We start from the raw sequence: 17820 nt of genomic DNA, 5'->3' as shown, positions 1-17820 counted from the left end.
CAATAGTTTCACATAAAGAAATAGAAATTTATATCAGGCAATTTATTTTCTATGTCATTTTTATAAATTAGACTTTTGATTTTTAGTAATAGCCTTAAAAGGACAGTGTATTTCAGCAAAATAAAATCTATTTTCAGTGTTCATTTATGGTATTTGGAAATTCTACCCTAGAAGTATTACAAGCAAATACAGTAGAAAAGGAAACTCATTAATATCAGCAGAATGAAGTTTCTAAATATGCATTATGCTTCTCACTCCTAAACAAAAAAGAGAATATTTTCCAAATAAACTATTCATTGTTTGATATATAGTGTGCTAACAGAGGAGCATACTAAATGCTATTAGTATATGCTTAAATGTAGATAAAGACATATAATAGTTACTGCAATATATTGTGCAATCAAAAGAAAATTGTCCTTCAGCTGACTGTTAATTTAATTATTTGTGCATATGCTTTTGAGATTTGTTCAGGTTTCTTCTAATAGAGAGGCCTTTAGTTGCCCATTAAGGACAATGTGTTATTGCAATCAATAAAATGTAGCCAAGAATTAAACAAGCAAAAAGGCTAAATCTATCTAAAGGGAATAAGCACACTTGTGAAGAGAACCTGAACTTATTAATTAATTAATGAACTTCTGTGATGGATTCTTTCATATTTCATCTGTTGGACATTCTCTTTTTTGTCATTTAACTGTTTAGTGAGCATTACCTTTTTACTCTGAATTTAAAAATTCTGATATGTCAGGGAGAGAAGACAGTTTATAAACTGTTTTCCTGACACAGCATTCCTTTCTGTCAACAATCACAGACGTGCTGTTTCAGAATCTTTCCAGATCAAGTGAGAAGTTTCATGTTTAGCACAAAATAGATGTATTGAAATCTATCAGCTACAGTAAAACATTTGTGCAAAAATATTTGTACAGAAGTTCTTTAACAAATATCTAGAAGAGAGAGAAAATGCTGAAAACATAAAAACTGGTTTATGATTAAGCTATTTTTATTTTAAAAACTTAACTTATAACCTGTTTGCTGTTTGATTTATCCCTAATCATACATCTTTTTTATGGCTTTGTAAAAAACTGCTGGTATGAGTGCAACAACAGCAAATGAACTTGTTTTGCAAGTGTGCACCACCACTGCCTATTCCTATCCAACCTACTCCTATTCACCCTTAATTTTTGTGTGAATATGCATTTTTCAAAAAAAAATTTCTACATTAACTCATTCAATTTTATTTTTTTGTTTTCTTGCTTCATTTATCGATTAGCATTAATAGTTAATTACTTAACAAAAATGCATTAAGATAATATCAACAGTTGTGATTCTGTGAGTAAGGAAACAGTCTTTTTACTTATTACTGTCAACACTGATAGTTAAAAATTATTTGATTCAGGGAAAATGACTGAGTGAGATGGACAGTCTTATTATTTTATTATTTTTTTTGTTTTACCAATCTTCCAGTTAGAGTAGGAATAAAACCTTTGCCATTTCTGACAGTAGCGGACGAAAAGATTTTTCATACAATGATATGCATGAAAGCTGGGTGGAAGAAAAAGGACATTGACTATCTAATTGAATATTGTTTGAAACAATGTGAATATTGTTTGAAACAAGGCACTAAAAAGATATTATAATATTAATAGCAAGTAACACCATTCCATGTGGCTTAGCCTCATTTGGTAAAATTTTTATGGCCATATTTTCATTTACCATTCTTTATAAATGTCAGGCTAATTTAATTTTTTTTCCACTTTATTATAGATAGAATGAAAGAAGTAATTTTTTTTCCCTTAAACCTTAAAAGGGGGAAAAATCTTTTTTTTTGTCAGGAAATAGTTTTGGTATAATTTCAAATCTACACAAATTTCACTGTAATTCATACCCTTCTGGGGAGCTACATTGAGCAAGATTCATCCTCCTGTTTACAGAACACTATGAGAGGAAAGAGGAATGTGAGCTCCTCTCCATGCATCCTGGCTTAGTTTCCATGTTACCAGGGGAAAGACCTGGCAAATAATAGGCTACACAGGAGCAGTGATTACAAAATGAAAGGTGAATAAATTTTTCTTAGGCTCCCTGAAGGGAAAAAGCCTGATATCCACAGCAGCTGGATGGGAGGAGAAGATCAGGGTAGGTAAAGGATACGCTCAGGCAAGGAGAGAAAGAGACTCCACAGCTGTGAAGGCTGGAAGATTCCTTCTGATTATTGGATGAGAGGTTTTATCTGGAAGGCCAAGTAAGCTGTCTGAGTCTGACACATGTGTCCTCATCACTACCACTAAAACAAAGCAGTGGTTGATAAAAGACTTCTGTGAGGGAGAGCGGTATCAGGTGAGCAGACCTGATCTCTGAGGAGCTTTATTTGCATGTCAGAGATCTCAGTGTGGAGGTTTATTTGCGTGTCAGAGATCTCAATGTGGGGAAGAGATTACCAGTGTTTGGCTGATTACCAGAGCTTGCTTGCTTTTGCTGCTTGTCCGTGACAGCACCAATGCAGATACCCAGAGCATATCAAAGGTGACTAGGGGACTCCAGCAGCAGGGGCAAAGATAGAGTTTTCCCAGCACTGCTGATAGGAAGTTAAGCATCCTGGGGGTTAACATCTGATTAATGTCACAGGCAAAACTTCATTGATACATCACTCAAGTAGATCAGGCAGAGTGGAATGGCAATCACTTACAGAAATGTTGTGGTGGATGTCTTCTACAGATAGCTTGATCAAGAAAATTTTATTTAGTCATCTTTAGGAAATTGGAAAAAAATCTTAGGAAAATTAGTTCTTCTTGGGATATTACCACACTGACTTCTGCTGAAAAGATAACATGGAAAGACACAAATAATTGATCATATTGACAAATTTTTTAAGCAATTGCAGGGTAAGAAAACTAGGGGAGATATTTATCTGTATTCTATATTTGTGAATAAGCAAGAGGAAGTTTGGGATGTAGAGGTAGGAAACAACTCTGGCAGTACTGGCAGTGAGACGACAGAGTTCATAATCTTAAGATAAATGCAAAATTCAAATAGCACAATAATGATTCCAAACTTCAGTGAGCTGGTTTTCATTAGCTCAGAAATCTGTTTGGCAAGCTCCCATTAGAGATTGCACTGAAGGGAAAGAGGATTTGTCTTGAGCCCACTGATTTAACTTTAAAGACCATTTCCTCAAAGCACAGTTCTTTCCAGTGTGCAGGAACTCAAGCAGGTGTGGCTGAAAAACAGATAAATGGGCTCCTGAATGAGTTTAAAGAGAAAAGGAAGTGCACAGAAGGTAGATGCAAAGGTAAAGCTGCCTCTCCAGGTAAAGAAAATTAAGTACTGCATTACTGGATCATCTGTCGTGTCCATTTTTGATTGTGAGCCATGTGTTAAGCTTATTTGTGTTATTCCACTTTAGGAATCAGCAGGGTTTTTACTCATGTCAAGCTGTTGTGATATAAATATGGAATCTTCAGGGCAAAATCTCAATGAGCCATATGGCTTCTTTTGCTGTGCAATTTCATGAATTCCAGATCTGAAAGTGCTGGCTGTCTGTAGCAGGAACATCCTGCATCAGAGAAATCATAAGCATAAAGACAGGGAACAACTTGTGTTGTTTTTTCCTCTTTTGTCAGCATCATTACTGGGGTCAAAAGGTGGTTGGAATTTTAACCTCAGTTCTGTTCCTACTTGTTGTACTTGTTATTAGAAACATTTAGAATTCAGCCCTTAAATGACAATCTTACAGTAAGCAGTCAGCTCACCTATGATCCTGCTGACATTTTGGATAGTGTTTGTTCATTAATATGAAGGAGCTCTGGCCTGTGGGAGGTCTCACTGACACAGGGCAGAAGTGTCAGGGTCAAAGAGCTGTCATGGACTAACCATGGCTCCCATTCCCCATCCCCCTATGCTATTCATGGGTAAGGAGGAGATAGAGGAGTCTGAAGAGAAGGAGTGAGGTTGAGTCTGGGAAGAAAAGAGGGGTGGAGAAAGGTGGTTTTATCTCTGTGTTTGCTTTTTACAATCCTGTGCTATTTTTAATTGGCAGTTAATTCAACCATTTTTCCTCAAGTTGCTTCTATTTTGTCCATGACAGTAATTTGTAAATGATGCCCCTATTTTTATCATGGTCCTCAAGGTTTTCTCTCTTATTATTTTCACCTGCCTGTTGAGAGGGAGTGACAGAGTGGCTGTATGGGCATCAGTCAGCAACCAACCCACTCTAGTGTGACTGTGTGGACTATATCTTCTACATGACTGCCCAGGTGTTTTGTCTTGTAGTGTCACACTGCCCATCACTGGATTAAGATTACAGCCTGCCTGAGGAACAGAGAGGTTTTTGGGACAGGGAGAAACTGCTGCAGAAAGGAATGGCTGCACAACCATAGTGGAGTCAAGGGCACTGGTGAAATGTGCAGAAGGCTTGGGGCACAGCAAACCCTGGGAAGCTCCACCAGAAAGCATGGGATAGACACAGCTTCAGTAGTTATGGAAAGGCTTCAAAGGGATTCAGAGGGGCTTGTGTACAGTTTGTTACAGCCCTGAGAGTCACTAAGCACTGTCTGAAGGTAAGCCTAAAAGAACAGACTTGCCTCCAGCAGCACTGACTGAAAATGCAGGCAGATTTACAAACCTAAACCCATTTGATCTCAGTTGTCTCTGCCACCCTCATTTTCAATATCAGTACCGGAAAACATGAAACAGTTTTGTTATGTTCTAACAAATTAAGACTCAATTTATAGGACCTTTAAATCTCTTTTTATGTAACTGTTGTAAATTAAAGATTTAGATGAGGGCATCTGTGACCCAAGATCCACAATCACACAGTTCCTTGGGTAGCCCAGATAAATGTATGTAATCTGTTATACAAGAGTGTTAGTAAGGAAAGAGTACAATTGGACTGTGCAAGATTTTCTGTTGTAGGGAATTTTTATAAATAATGATTAAATAAGTACATGTTTTCAGTAAAATAATTTGTATTCAGTCATGGCTGGTAAGTGGAACTATTATACAATGTTACATACATTTAATTCACGTTCACTATTATAGGTTAATGTATGAACAATTAGTGTGGCAGTTGTGACAACAAGTTATCAAGACAAAATAGCAGGAAGCTTCAATCAAAATTCATTTATTGTTTTTAAAAGCATTTTAAAAAATTTCATTTTTGAGCTGTTCAAAGCACAAGGGTTAAGAGAAAAGATGGAAAATGTACCTATGTATTGAAAACTGTGAGATAGCTATTAGATTTTAAAATGTATTGCATAATATAAAGTAATATAAACAAAATATAAATTGTCTTTTTTTTTTTTTAATGATACCAAGCAAATAAATGTTTCTGCATGGTAATATACATATATGTACCTCTGAGACCCTCCTACTCGATTTTAACCAGGGTTATAAAGAAAATAAAGCTCATAATAGACAGCAGCTGCAGGGATATATTCATTAGTTTAACACTGACAGCTTTGCCGTTTTCTTTTTCAGGTTTGAACTGTGAGTTTAGGCCTTGCGAGGCCAGCAATCCCTGTGAGAATGGAGCTGTGTGCATAGAAGAAATGAATTTGGACGTTTTTCCCCTTGGATTCCACTGCCAGTGTGTGAAGGGCTTTGCAGGCCCACGCTGTGAGATCAATGTCAATGAGTGCAGCTCTAACCCTTGCCTCCACGGATACTGCTATGACAGTGAGTTCAGTTTGGTTACTCACTTTAATGTAGGGTAGTCTTTCTTTTGAAGCTTCTGCAGCTGCTGAGCTGCTCTGGGGAGAACAGTGGATAATTTACTGAAATTTACCTTGTCTGAAGCTTCACAGCCTGTACCAGAAGGATTATTTTTGCCAAAATGCCTCAACTCCCGGCGCTGGGGTTTTTGTGTTCAGGGGGTCAGAATTGTAGCTAATGAGAAATTTTAATGAGATTTGTGCTGTCTCCTTTGATACCTAAATTAACCAAAAACATCTTACATTGTGCATTTCATGAGAGAATATTCAGGTGCTGAAAAAGAGTTCACAGAGCACTTAGGCATTACATGTCCTAAGCCTAATAAGTCAAAAAACTCTGTTTAATTTCAAACCAATGTAAAAAGGCACACCTGTTTACCTTCTGCATGTAACTGTGTAACTTTCTCTTTCATTGCAAGATGTACTGAAAGGTTTTAGAAGCAACTTGATTACCCTACTATATTCTGTCTGGATTGGCAGGCCAAGTTTAGTATGGAGTACTTATTTGAAAATTTTATAGGGCTCTTACCATCTATCTGACACTTTCCATACTTGTTAAAAAAAAGAAAAAGTAGAAGTAGTAATTTTCAGAGGATCTTAAAATGCTGACTGGAAAGCTGAAAAACATCTGAAGGTCATGTAGTCAACCCTGCACAAAGTTAGACTATTAACAGTGCTGGAACAGGTCAGTCAGGGATTTTTCTACCTGAGTTTTGAAAGTCTTCAAAGAAGGACAGAAATTTCACAAACTCTTTGGGACAGTGTATTCCACTGGTTAACTACTCTGGCAAATCCTACACTCGTCCAGTCCCATCCAAATCTCCTGAGCTGTAACTTTTGGCCATTGCCTCATAGTACCTCCTAGTACTGCTAAGGGATTTCAGTTCTGTCATTTGTGCAAGTATCCTTGAAGTTATTGTTAAATAGCCCTCTCACTACGAACACTTCCCTAAAAGTCTGATACAAAGCAACTGCTCAACTTTTAGGGTCCACACTTCAAGCACTGAGTAACCGTGTTTGTGTTCTTCTACATCTCTCTCCTGTTTCTTCACATCCCTTTTCAAAAAAAAATGATGATTTAAGAGCTTCCATGAAAAGCATATATTTTTAGAAAAATTTGCAAACAACCTAATCAGCCTACTGGTTTCAAATGAGATCCTAAAGAACTAAGCCCAAATTACTTAATGCATCACTGTCTAAAACTCTCCTGATTAAAATAAAAATAAAAGTATAAAAATCAGTTTCAATAAAATATCTTGAAAAGTCTGTCTTTCCTTTGTCTAAAACTCTCCTGGTTAAAATAAAAATAAAAATAAAAATATAAAAATCAGTTTCAATAAAATATCTTGAAAAGTCTGTCTTTCCTTATCTGGGATAAGGTGAGTGACTTTATCTTCCATCTAGAAAATACTATTTCCTATTACATTTACAGATGTTTTCTATGTGGTCTACATTGGTTTAGAGATATTTTTGAATTGGAATTCAGATGAGCTGTATTAAAGTTTTTCATGCTGACAAAGTGCCAGTTTTTTGGGGAACAGCTTGTCCTTGCTGTGCCTCTGGCTTGAGTTTTATCATGTGGACATTTGAGTTCCTCTACTCTATGTGCACTGGCTGCAGAAAGCTGCAATCCTAAGGAAGCTGGGAAGCTTTTAGCATATGAATAATGCTCGTGTGCTGAAGGACTTGAAGCATTTAATGAACACAGTAGCAGCTGTGTGTATAGACACGATGGTAGAATAGATTCTATGGTAAATCTCAAAGATAATGAAGAACTCAGGGACCCCTTTGAGGTTAAAATAAATGCAGGCCTGCAAGAAGTGGGATTCCGTCTGTCATGAACTCCAAATATGGACAGAGCACTCTAAAGATTCCTTGCCATTTGGATTACTAATGACAAAAAAGGGACAGGATTCTTATGATTATTTTAAGAAATACATCATAGAAAAATTCAACTCAAGTATATTTTCTCTTAATATAGTGGTATAATATGAGGCATTCCTTACAACACCAATAACAACATTAAAAGCAACCAATAAACAAGCATTGTTTAGCTTCCATATCTTATTTTGATATAAGATAGAATCTTATGCATTTTGTGATTGTTTTGTGATAGAAAATTACTCATTATTTATAACATCACTTTTTAACTCTTTGATTTATAACTCTTGAATCGGAATATTTCCATTGTGTACGTAAAATTCAGTACATGAATCTGATTTCATATTTAAAAGATATTTTGAGACCACATTTAATTTATTTAAATGTTTTTAATATGTCCACACTGTTTAAGTAAAGCTGGTATTAATATTTTCCAGATAGTATTCATAACTGGAACTTAGTAAATTTACTACATTCAGTTGTCATGACTCTTAGTACTAAAGTGCAATCTGTCTTGCAGTTGTCGATGGCTTCTATTGTTTGTGCAACCCAGGATATGCAGGATTGAAATGTGACCAAGACATTGATGACTGCATAGTCAACTCTTGTGAACACAATTCTACATGTGTTGACCTACATCTGGTTAGTAGCAAATTTATTTTAATTAAAATTATTGTTAAGTTTTTATTCTAAAATCTGAAGCGATATTTTTCTGAGTTCTGAACTTCCTTTTGATCCATACATCCACATATCAAGGGTTTATAATCATACTTTCCAGACACTGGTATTTTTGTTTATTTATAATTTTATAGGCAGTGAGAAAGAGGAGTATTTTTATCATCTAAAAGCAGTTACTGGGTCAATGTGGTTGTACAGGGAATTCAAAAGGCGCAGAAAATTTTCTACTAGGTGTGTTTATGATCTCATTATAAATGACAGGAATACTCATTGACACCAATTGCACTGGCTTCAAAGGGACTTTAAAAGTATCTTACCCAAGAAAACTGATTTACTTCAAGTACTTCAGCATTTATTTTAAAAATTCCTCAGATATATTAGTTTTGGAGATATGAAGTGTGTTAAAAATAGCCAGAATCTTTATTTTAGTAAGATAGTGCTGATTCCTCCATGAGAGGAAAGAAGACAGAGATTCACATGGTGTAAACTTCAACACCAGAGGTGGCACATGTTCTCTGTCAGTCCTTCCAGGAATCTGTCAAGAAGCAATTTGTTTTCATTATACTCCACAGAGACACTAAGATCATACAGTAAGAATATTTTCCTTAAGAAACATTCAGGCTGTCAAAGAAATTACCAGTTAAAAAAAAAAAAAAAGTGGAAGAAAGGACAGTTTTTTCTTTCTTATTCTAGTTTCTACAGGCACATTTGTGAGAATACCAAACTGATAAATGTTGAATTGAATTTTATATTATGAAGTGATAGGTGACTCTATATAGAATGAACTAAACATTTAAACACCGACCAAAGGTCACTGAGGATGTAGGCAGCACAATCCACGGTTCAGCTTCCCACCATTTGAACCTTCACTTTGGGAGAACTTTGGGAGAGTGGTACTGTAGGTACCGCTGACTGCTACATTATTGCTGAAGATGTTTGCAATTTCAGGAACTGTGAAGTGTATGAGAGGTGTGGATTTTGGGGGTTTTCTTTGCTTGGTTTCTTTGGTTGGTTTGCTTTTTTTTTGTGGTTGGTTGTTTGTTTTTGCTTGCTTCCTTGTCTTAGTGCATGCATGAAGAATCTGCATTTTTTTTTCTGACAAATCCTGAGGGTAACCTGCAATTGACACTATTTCCTAAGCTTGAACTAAACTTAGCTGCTTCAAAAGAATTTTCTCAAATTCTCCAATTTACACAGCTGTTTCTTCTTTACACAGTTAGAACATTTTGTGTGTTGTACAATATTTTGGAGGGTTTTTGTAACATGTTTCAAGAACCAGTCAACACCTTGGGCAAAATCAAGTGCTTGATATGGAGACCACAGTTTGTGACACCTTTGTTATTGTCTTTGGATGCTATTGTAAATGTGTATTTTTCTACCACTAGACTGCAGTTAATATTTCAATATCTCATACTGGACACATATTGCCATTTTAAAATCGTGCTAGAGAGCATTCCATAAAATAAATTTTATGCCTCCCTCCAATTCATGTGCATTCTTATTCTCTAGGAGAGTGTGTTGCAACTGTTGACATTACAGGTACTATTCCTAACTGCAGTTGATCCTTTAATTGAGACTGACAAAATGGAGTTTTATACGCAGTTTAAACAACATTCTTCCCAAAAACAAGGTGCCGGAAATGAAGAAATATACAGATTTTTAATAAAAGTAATATATTTTACCCCTTGAGAATTTTGGCTATGCTTCACCAAATGAGTTGAAATATTGATCCAGGAAAATATAATAATTTGAGCAAAATTTAGCATGACAAAGAATAGTAGCTCACTGCAATTTCAAACACTGTTTTAATTTTTCTTCACGTCTTTCATCCATCTTTTAACCTTAATTTATTTGTGTTTATTTTTTTTTTCTGTAGTTCCTATATATTTCTCACCTTGTTTGTCACAGACCTATGCAATTTTATTTTAAATGGAACACAGCACAGCAAATCAGTGAGAGCCATTCAATTACTGTTTCTGAAAAAGCATGACATTCAATACATCAATGTGGATACAGTTAGTATCTACAGAAAATAAATGCTGTAGAAACTTAATGGCAAGGTGTCATATTAAACTCTGTGTTTGATCCTTTGCAGTCCTTTTCAAAAGTTTTCACCTGTGTTGTCAATATTACAGCAATCATTTATGTGAAAGGATTCATTTTGTTGTTGGCTAATACACATTGAAAATTTTCAGTATTTTTTTTTATTATGGGATTGTTCTTTGGCAGTTTTAAGTGCAACAAAATTTCACACTCAACCACGCCCCCCCTCCCCCCTCCCCAGCATGGGTTTTGCTAAGTAGAAAAGTTATTTTGAAAAGAAATCGGGAATTTCTGATATTATTTTGCTATAGTAGTATTAATTAATTTCTATTCAATATATAAATTTCTCTTCTCTATTCTTCTCCAGAGTATATTTACTTAAACTAACATTTATCATACACTTTTCTGAAATAACTTTCATGTGGATCATCTTTTAAGTTGAATCTAGAAAGGGACCTAAAAACTTGTTCACTAAGTGATTGCATTATTCAGCTTATATGTGACTATATTATGTCACATTCTATGTCCTTCTTATTGTATTCATTATCAAAGTGTACCAAAATTTTTCCAAATCATATTATCCATTTATATGTCAAGATTCCTCAGTGATCAACACAAAGAGTATTAATGAATTAACATATATTCATAAAAATGGAAGAAGACTCATCCCTTCTTCTTCAGCAGCTTTAAAAGGACAGATAATGAATTAACAATCCCCTAGAAAATTAATTTTTAACAATACAGGCTCTCTTCCTCCTCCTTCAAAAGGTAAAAAACTGGAGGATAGGAAGGAAGTGAAGCAAAATAAAGGAAGATTTAAAAACAGATGGAGATTTCAGGAGTTTCATAATTTCTGCATCAAATACAATTTTCTTTCAAAGTTATATTACAGTAGCCTTATTATACAAGATCAAAGATCTGAATATGAGAAAGAATTCCAACATATGCTCTAATTGCAATATATATTTCATAGACTTTACCTTGGCTCTCCAGGTAAGGGTTGGTATTAAACAACTGGACTGTGAGATGAATGACAGAATAATTTACTTTGAAAAAGATCTTCAAGATCAGTGACTCTAACTGCAAGCTAACGCTGCCAAGTTCATCACTCAGCCATGTCCCTGAATGCCACACATACACACCTAGTAAATACCTCGAGGCATGGTGACTGAATCTCTTCCCTAGGAAGACTGTTGACACCATTTTAATGAAGACATTTTTCCTAATATCCAGTCTAAACCTTCTCTGGTGGGAGATCAGGATAGGTGAAAGTTTAATTGCAAAAATGCACCAGCATAAGGAGATTCTGATTTTCTACTGCATCTGAAAATTCCAGTTCTCCAAGAGTTACATACCAGCAAGTTATTATATGACAGAGCAAGCCACTGTCAGTCATATTAGACCCTCTGGTGCCTTAGGAATAATTAATCAGCTATTCTTATAAAAGCTTCATTCTGCAGTCCAGCAGCTCAAATATTTGGATGCATTTTTTCAAGGTAAGGATGAATTACCATTGTCAGAATGACACTTGCAATATGTATCCTTCATTTTTGGTGTTGGTAATGTGGTATAATATAGAGCCTTGAAATTAGATAATGTTGTCTTAGCAATGCATCGGAAAGAGCAGGCGCAAGAAATGAAACTTGTGAGGGGTTGATCCAGCTGCCAGCTAAAGACCACACAGCCACTTACTCACTCTGTCCTTTCTATGGGATAGTGAAGACAAAAGAAAAAGAGCAAATAGAAGAAAACTAGTGGGTTGAGATTGTTTAAAAAGCAAAGGAAGAAGGAGGAAGAAAGAATAAAACAAGTCATGTTATTCAAAGGCAATTGCTAACACCTTCCATGTGAACACTGATGCCCAGCCAGCATTTGAATAATGGCCACCTTATGGTAGAGTTTCACCAGAGTAACTTGCAAATTCTTCTTTAAAAAGTTAAAATAATTAATTCAAAGTATTGTTGGGGGACAATACGCAAAGATATGTTGTCCCTAATGATTTTTATAAGATCAGATCACATATATAATCTATACAACATAAAACATTTTGAAGTATTTGCATTTAAAAAAGAAAAAGAAAATTGTATCTTCACAGTAGCTCTGAATTCAGTTTTTGCTTGTGTTCTTCTGTATGTCAAAAAATGATAATAGATGTTTCTTTCAGAGCTTTGTTTCTGGAAGCTATTATTTCTCTGTACTTACCACATAGTAAAGTAAAAAAAAAAAAATAAATAAATAAATAAACTATAGGTAAAGTTCTAGTTATATGATAATGCTTATATTTCAGTTCCATGTCCTTCTTGTGGTTAACTCTCTATCCTTTTGATTTTAAAGGCAATTATTTCCCTTTCAATAACATTTAATGTTATGGAAATGAGCTTTCCAATATAAAATTGACAATAATGCTAATTTGAACTAGAAGAAGAAATATTTTCTTGTTTGGTTTCTGTTTTTAAATTGGAAAGGAGGGGAAAAAAAAGGATACATACAGCAAAGTGAAATAATGTAATTCAGGTCTTTTAGGAACTTATGTTCTGGGTTGTATGGAAGGTTTATGTGAAGGGTGGAGAGAGATTATTACTATTTTTTTTAAATAGCAAAAAAAATAGAGTTGACAGATAATTTAAATTTCAAGAACAAGTAGGTTAGCTCATTTCATAAACTGTGAAAAAGATTTGAAAATAACTCTGGCATTGAGGACTAAAGTACATAGTAGCTAACTGTTAGCAGATAAGTTACCCCAAAAGAAATTAGTCAGACCTTTGAACTAGCCTAAAACAATTTCCTAAATTGGTACACTACACTTAAGTTCCTTGTAAAACAGAATTTTTTGTACTTTGTGCTAAATAGAGAAAAGAATAAGAATGATCTCTAGAACCTATAACTTATTTTAAAACATTGAGAAACACTCTTCCTAGGTGATGAGAGCAGGTGATCTGACATTTGAAAGGAAATAAAAGGCTAGATAGGTCTGCATCAATGGAGTTTCTAGATTTCTGTGGGAGTGGAAATTCTCTAAGCTTTAAATAAAGCAAACAAGCACTGCCACTGAAGTTGGTCTGAAACCTCAACTTAACTAAAAGTCAGACCACATACCATGAATGGCGTCCGGTGTACATAACAAATGAGAAGCTCTTAATGGTTCCCAGGCCAAATAAATTCAAGTTGACTTCTATGTGACTTAAACTTATGTATTGACCTCATTGAGAGTACCCATGTGGTGAAACTGTGAATGCAGGACAAATAAGTTTCATATTGCCAATTACACATCCTAGGGAAGTGCTATACAGCAGCTGTAGTTCATCCAAAAAACTGGAAACTGCAGCAGTTCTGCAAAGTTTTGCTGCTGATACAACTCATTGTGCTTCCCTGAAGATTTGACTTGCCATCCCTGGAATATTTAATCTTCAATTTATAATTAGCTAAAAAAAAAAAAACAGTGTCTTCATAGTCCTTCAATAAAAGGTTTTTTCAAGATCTGTTGAAATGCGTCCCTCCTCTGCCTTGTACTGTAGTGAATATAACAGTAAAAAGACTAAAAACTTAGTCATTATTGGGTGTAGTCCTTTATGCTCTAATAAGTCCAGTTGAGTCAGAGACTTTTGAATACACAAAATTAACTATTGATTTACTGACTTAGGATAATGTCCTTGGTATTGATCTGTGGTGTTATACATTACTTGGATAGAGTGATTATGATATTTATGCTTAACCCATTTAATTGAAAGATGATTTTGGCAAACAAGTATCATATTTCCATTTGTTTGTTTTATTTATGACATTATTTTAACATGTTTTAATTTTATCTTTTTGAAAGATGCAGATATATATAAAAATTTGTAACTTCAACCAATACCATTAAATAAGACAGGAGTGAAAGCCTTCTATTATCTTTTTCATAAACTGAATTTTAAATTCTCTACAGAATGAATAAAACTGTCACAGAGTGGAGGAAATGGGGATTAAGAGGAATTTAAAGATTGGCTTTCCAAGGAGACTTGTGAACAGAAGGCAAATCAATGTGGTAAAGATACAGGAAGGTAGTCCCAGATGGTGTGCTTTAGGTTTTGCCCACAGTGAGGAAGCTGGACAGACGGCTGGACAGACAGCAGGGAAAGAAGTGAAGAACTTCATAACACAAGAAGCTGGAGAATTGTGGCCTACTTGTGGAAAGCATGACCCTAAATTTGATTTGTGCACTCTATAGAGACTAACACTATGCTTGAGGTGGGAAATGAAGAGTTTGTACCTTTGAAGGCATTAAAAGACTATCAGTGGTGTTACAGAGACTTGGAACTGCAAAAATGTTACTGATTCATAAGGAAGGGAATTCTAAAAAAGGACATTTAGTTGCAGAGAATTACATAATGGCATGTACTTAGCAGACAGAGAGCAGAAGGTCATTGAAAGGTATGGGTCCAGAAGGAAATTATTCTGAAACAAGTTAAATGGTGAAATCCATAGGTGCTCACTCACTCTCTGAAAGCTTCCCACATTCCTTGCCACACAACACACAATAAGTAACTGGAAGAATTAATTAAATATTAAATAAATTCTCCATATAGCAACAAGGTTGTTTTCTTTTGCTTGAAGTATATTAAATAGCTTTGCACCTGTTTGCTTTTCTGCAGAAAATGTGAATGTTACTCCCACTCCATCAATTATGAATTACAGTATGGTGTCTCTTTCACAACAAAATAAGTTCTGCAGGAATAAAGAACAGTCTCTCATTTATGTATGCATAAAAAAATAAAAAAAAAAGAAAGAAATAATTCACATAAACATGTACAACTGACAAGTTATGTATTAATGTTTGTCATCCGAAGACTATGAGGTCAGTTTCTCATTTCATTAGGTCTCTTTAGCTGCTAACCTCTTCAGGCTTGGGAAAATTATGTAGCACTTGGATAGGAAAATAGCCCAGAGAAAGACTTGTTATCCCATTTCTTTTAGTTATTTTAGAGTTCTCCAATCTGTCCTCCTTTAGATTTTAATATTCTGTTCCAAGGATTCAGACTAAAATTTTTTTACTGTGAGTGTGATGAGTCACAGGAACAGGTTGCTCTGAGAAGCTATGGATGCCCCATCCCAGGAAACAACCTGATCTAGTGGAAGGTGACCCTGGCCAGGGTCCATGTCTTGCATTATTATTTGTTTATTTGTTTGTTTGTTTGTTTGTTATCATTTGACCCCTATCCTTTTTATGACAATAGAAAAGAGGGAGCTGAAGAACACCTGTGACAATTTACCAGTTCTTGTAATACCAGGCACTGAGTTACGTGTTGTAAGATTCAGTTTCTCTTGTTTCTGTTGCTTAGCTAACCTCTTTCAGAGAAAAAAAAATAAAAACTAAATTTTGTTAAAGATATTCTGTGTTTGTATAGAATCTGTTTTATTTGCATAACATAAAATTCTGAAATATGCTGAGATATTTTCCAGAAAAAGTAATTTACAAGATTATTCTAATAAATAGTTTATCCTTTTACAGGAAAATTGATTCTGAAAGCACTGGGAAAACATTTAATTCATTTAGTGAGTAATCATATTAATTGATCTCTGCATGTCTATTACGGAATTGTGAAAATGCAAGATTAAGCCAGATGTGGTTGGACTGAAATAAAAACCCTTGACTAAAGTTTCCTTACAAAATAATCGAGAGATTTTGAATATTTCCTCATTACTCTCCCACATTACTTCAAGTCCTGCCTTCAAACAGGTTTTGTAAGGGCTATTGAAGCCCTAAGCAGGGCACCTGCACATAAACCTATCAGAACTAGTGGTTAACAGAAGCTTTCTGAAGCAGTAATTACATATGCATTTTTTTCTTTGAGACATAATGCCAAGGCTTTGAAATAGTTAGGCATCTTCATCACCTTTAGGATCTGTTATAAAAAAAAGAAAGCTTATTTAGAGTTCTCTACTAACATTTTTGATAATTCATGAAATTTTTATGATAAGGAAAAGATTTGACATATTGCATAAATGCTTTACTATGTTTGTTTCTGTACAGCTTTAATACCAGCCAGCACACCCTGAATGTCTCAATAAAAAGTATTGCCATCCACATTAATTCTGCTCTAGTCTGACACTGTATCTCTCATATTCAATCTAATACTCTTTTTGAGCTTAATTTGTATAGAAATATGTTCCTTTTTATAGGTAAAGCAGATTATTTGAAGCAAAAGCTTCACCACATTAATGTAGACTCACTTTCTTATCAAATACCTGTAATGTAGTCTGAAGTATAAATACCACTGCAATTTCCCTGGGAAAAATTCTGAATTTTATGTTTGGTTTTCACTCATTCACACATGCTCAGTGGAACCATTGAGTGTCTGGAGAATAAAAATGACTGAGATACAGAGGTGACAGGAATTCTTTGCATTCCATGTAAAAAGCAAACAAACAACCAAACCCAAAAACAAACCAAGAAAAAAGTATGAGAGAATTTCATCAGAACTCCCCCTGAGGTAAACCAAGAACCAACAAAACATGAAAAGAATTTCTGGATTTAATTATGTATTTTTATTTAATGAATATATGGAACAGGTTCACTGTCCTTGTAGCAGATGAGGGACTGGGAGTTATGCCAAAAAAGTGTCCAAACCAGCTGAGCCTGAAGCACTCAGCAGCACAACAAAGAACAGCAAGTGGCAGTACAGTGGGACTCCATGCTGGGGATGAAGGCCCCCATCTGCCAGTACTATCTGTCATTTAAGTAGGATTGCTGCTTTCCAAGGGCTTGGATTTGGGATGCCGTGGTGAGACTAACAAGGCATGTCCAGCCATGGCACTATCATCTCTTGCTGCTCTTCCATGTAGGTACTAATGATATGGCCAGAGCAGACCTGGAACACACCACAGGTGACTCCATGTCTCCAGAAGCATGATAAAGGACATGGGTGTTCCAGTGTTTTTCCCTACAATCCTGACAATGAGAGGAAATACTTGAAAGAGTGTGGATAAATCCTGTTGGTCAACAACTGCTTACATAACTGGTATTGATGACAGAGTTTCATCCTTCAGGACCATGGGACCTTCCCACAGGATTGAGGCTAGGAAGATATGGGATTGAGTTGATCAAAAGGGACAGAAATATCTTTGACAACAGATCAGCCATCCAAAATCAAGCAAAGAAGTGATAGACTCAGTTGTCAAGCAAAGGGTACAAGTGATTTAAAGAGACCTTCTGATAAACACGTTAGGACTGCAGAGGGCCCACTTCCCTCTATACACAAAAATAAGGAGGTGCCAAGAGGACAGTCATGAACAAAACTCTCACACTTTTTCTGAGACATGAGTCTGACTGTGTGCCCATCTGAGGTGCCGGTACATTAACCCCTGCAGCACCCCAGCAAGTGAAGAATACAGAGCCAGACTTCTCAGTCCACAGTGGTCCCCAGGCAAATAGGCCAAGGCCACGAACTGAAATAATGCCAGGTCCATTAAAAAGTAAAGAAATTCTTTTTTACTATAAAGGTTACTCTGAAATATGTTGCCTGGAAGTGAGGTATCC

General features: G+C 35.4%; 1 protein-coding gene across 1 annotated transcript in view; it reads left to right on the top strand.

Moving 5' to 3' along the window:
* EYS (eyes shut homolog) overlaps positions 1-17820 on the top strand; it is a 610207-nt gene that overhangs the window by 127626 nt on the left and 464761 nt on the right. Inside the window, exons 10-11 of the mRNA XM_041477332.1 lie at positions 5470-5667; positions 8104-8225. Of these exons, the coding sequence (XP_041333266.1) occupies positions 5470-5667; positions 8104-8225 (320 nt within the window). The remainder of the gene's footprint in view (positions 1-5469; positions 5668-8103; positions 8226-17820) is intronic.

This window comes from Pyrgilauda ruficollis, unplaced genomic scaffold (assembly GCF_017590135.1).
Source record: "Pyrgilauda ruficollis isolate IOZ18807 unplaced genomic scaffold, ASM1759013v1 scaffold40, whole genome shotgun sequence".
NCBI classification, from domain to species: domain Eukaryota; kingdom Metazoa; phylum Chordata; class Aves; order Passeriformes; family Passeridae; genus Pyrgilauda; species Pyrgilauda ruficollis.
Note: the sequence above shows the minus strand (reverse complement) of the source record. Positions and strands in the feature narration are given on the sequence as shown.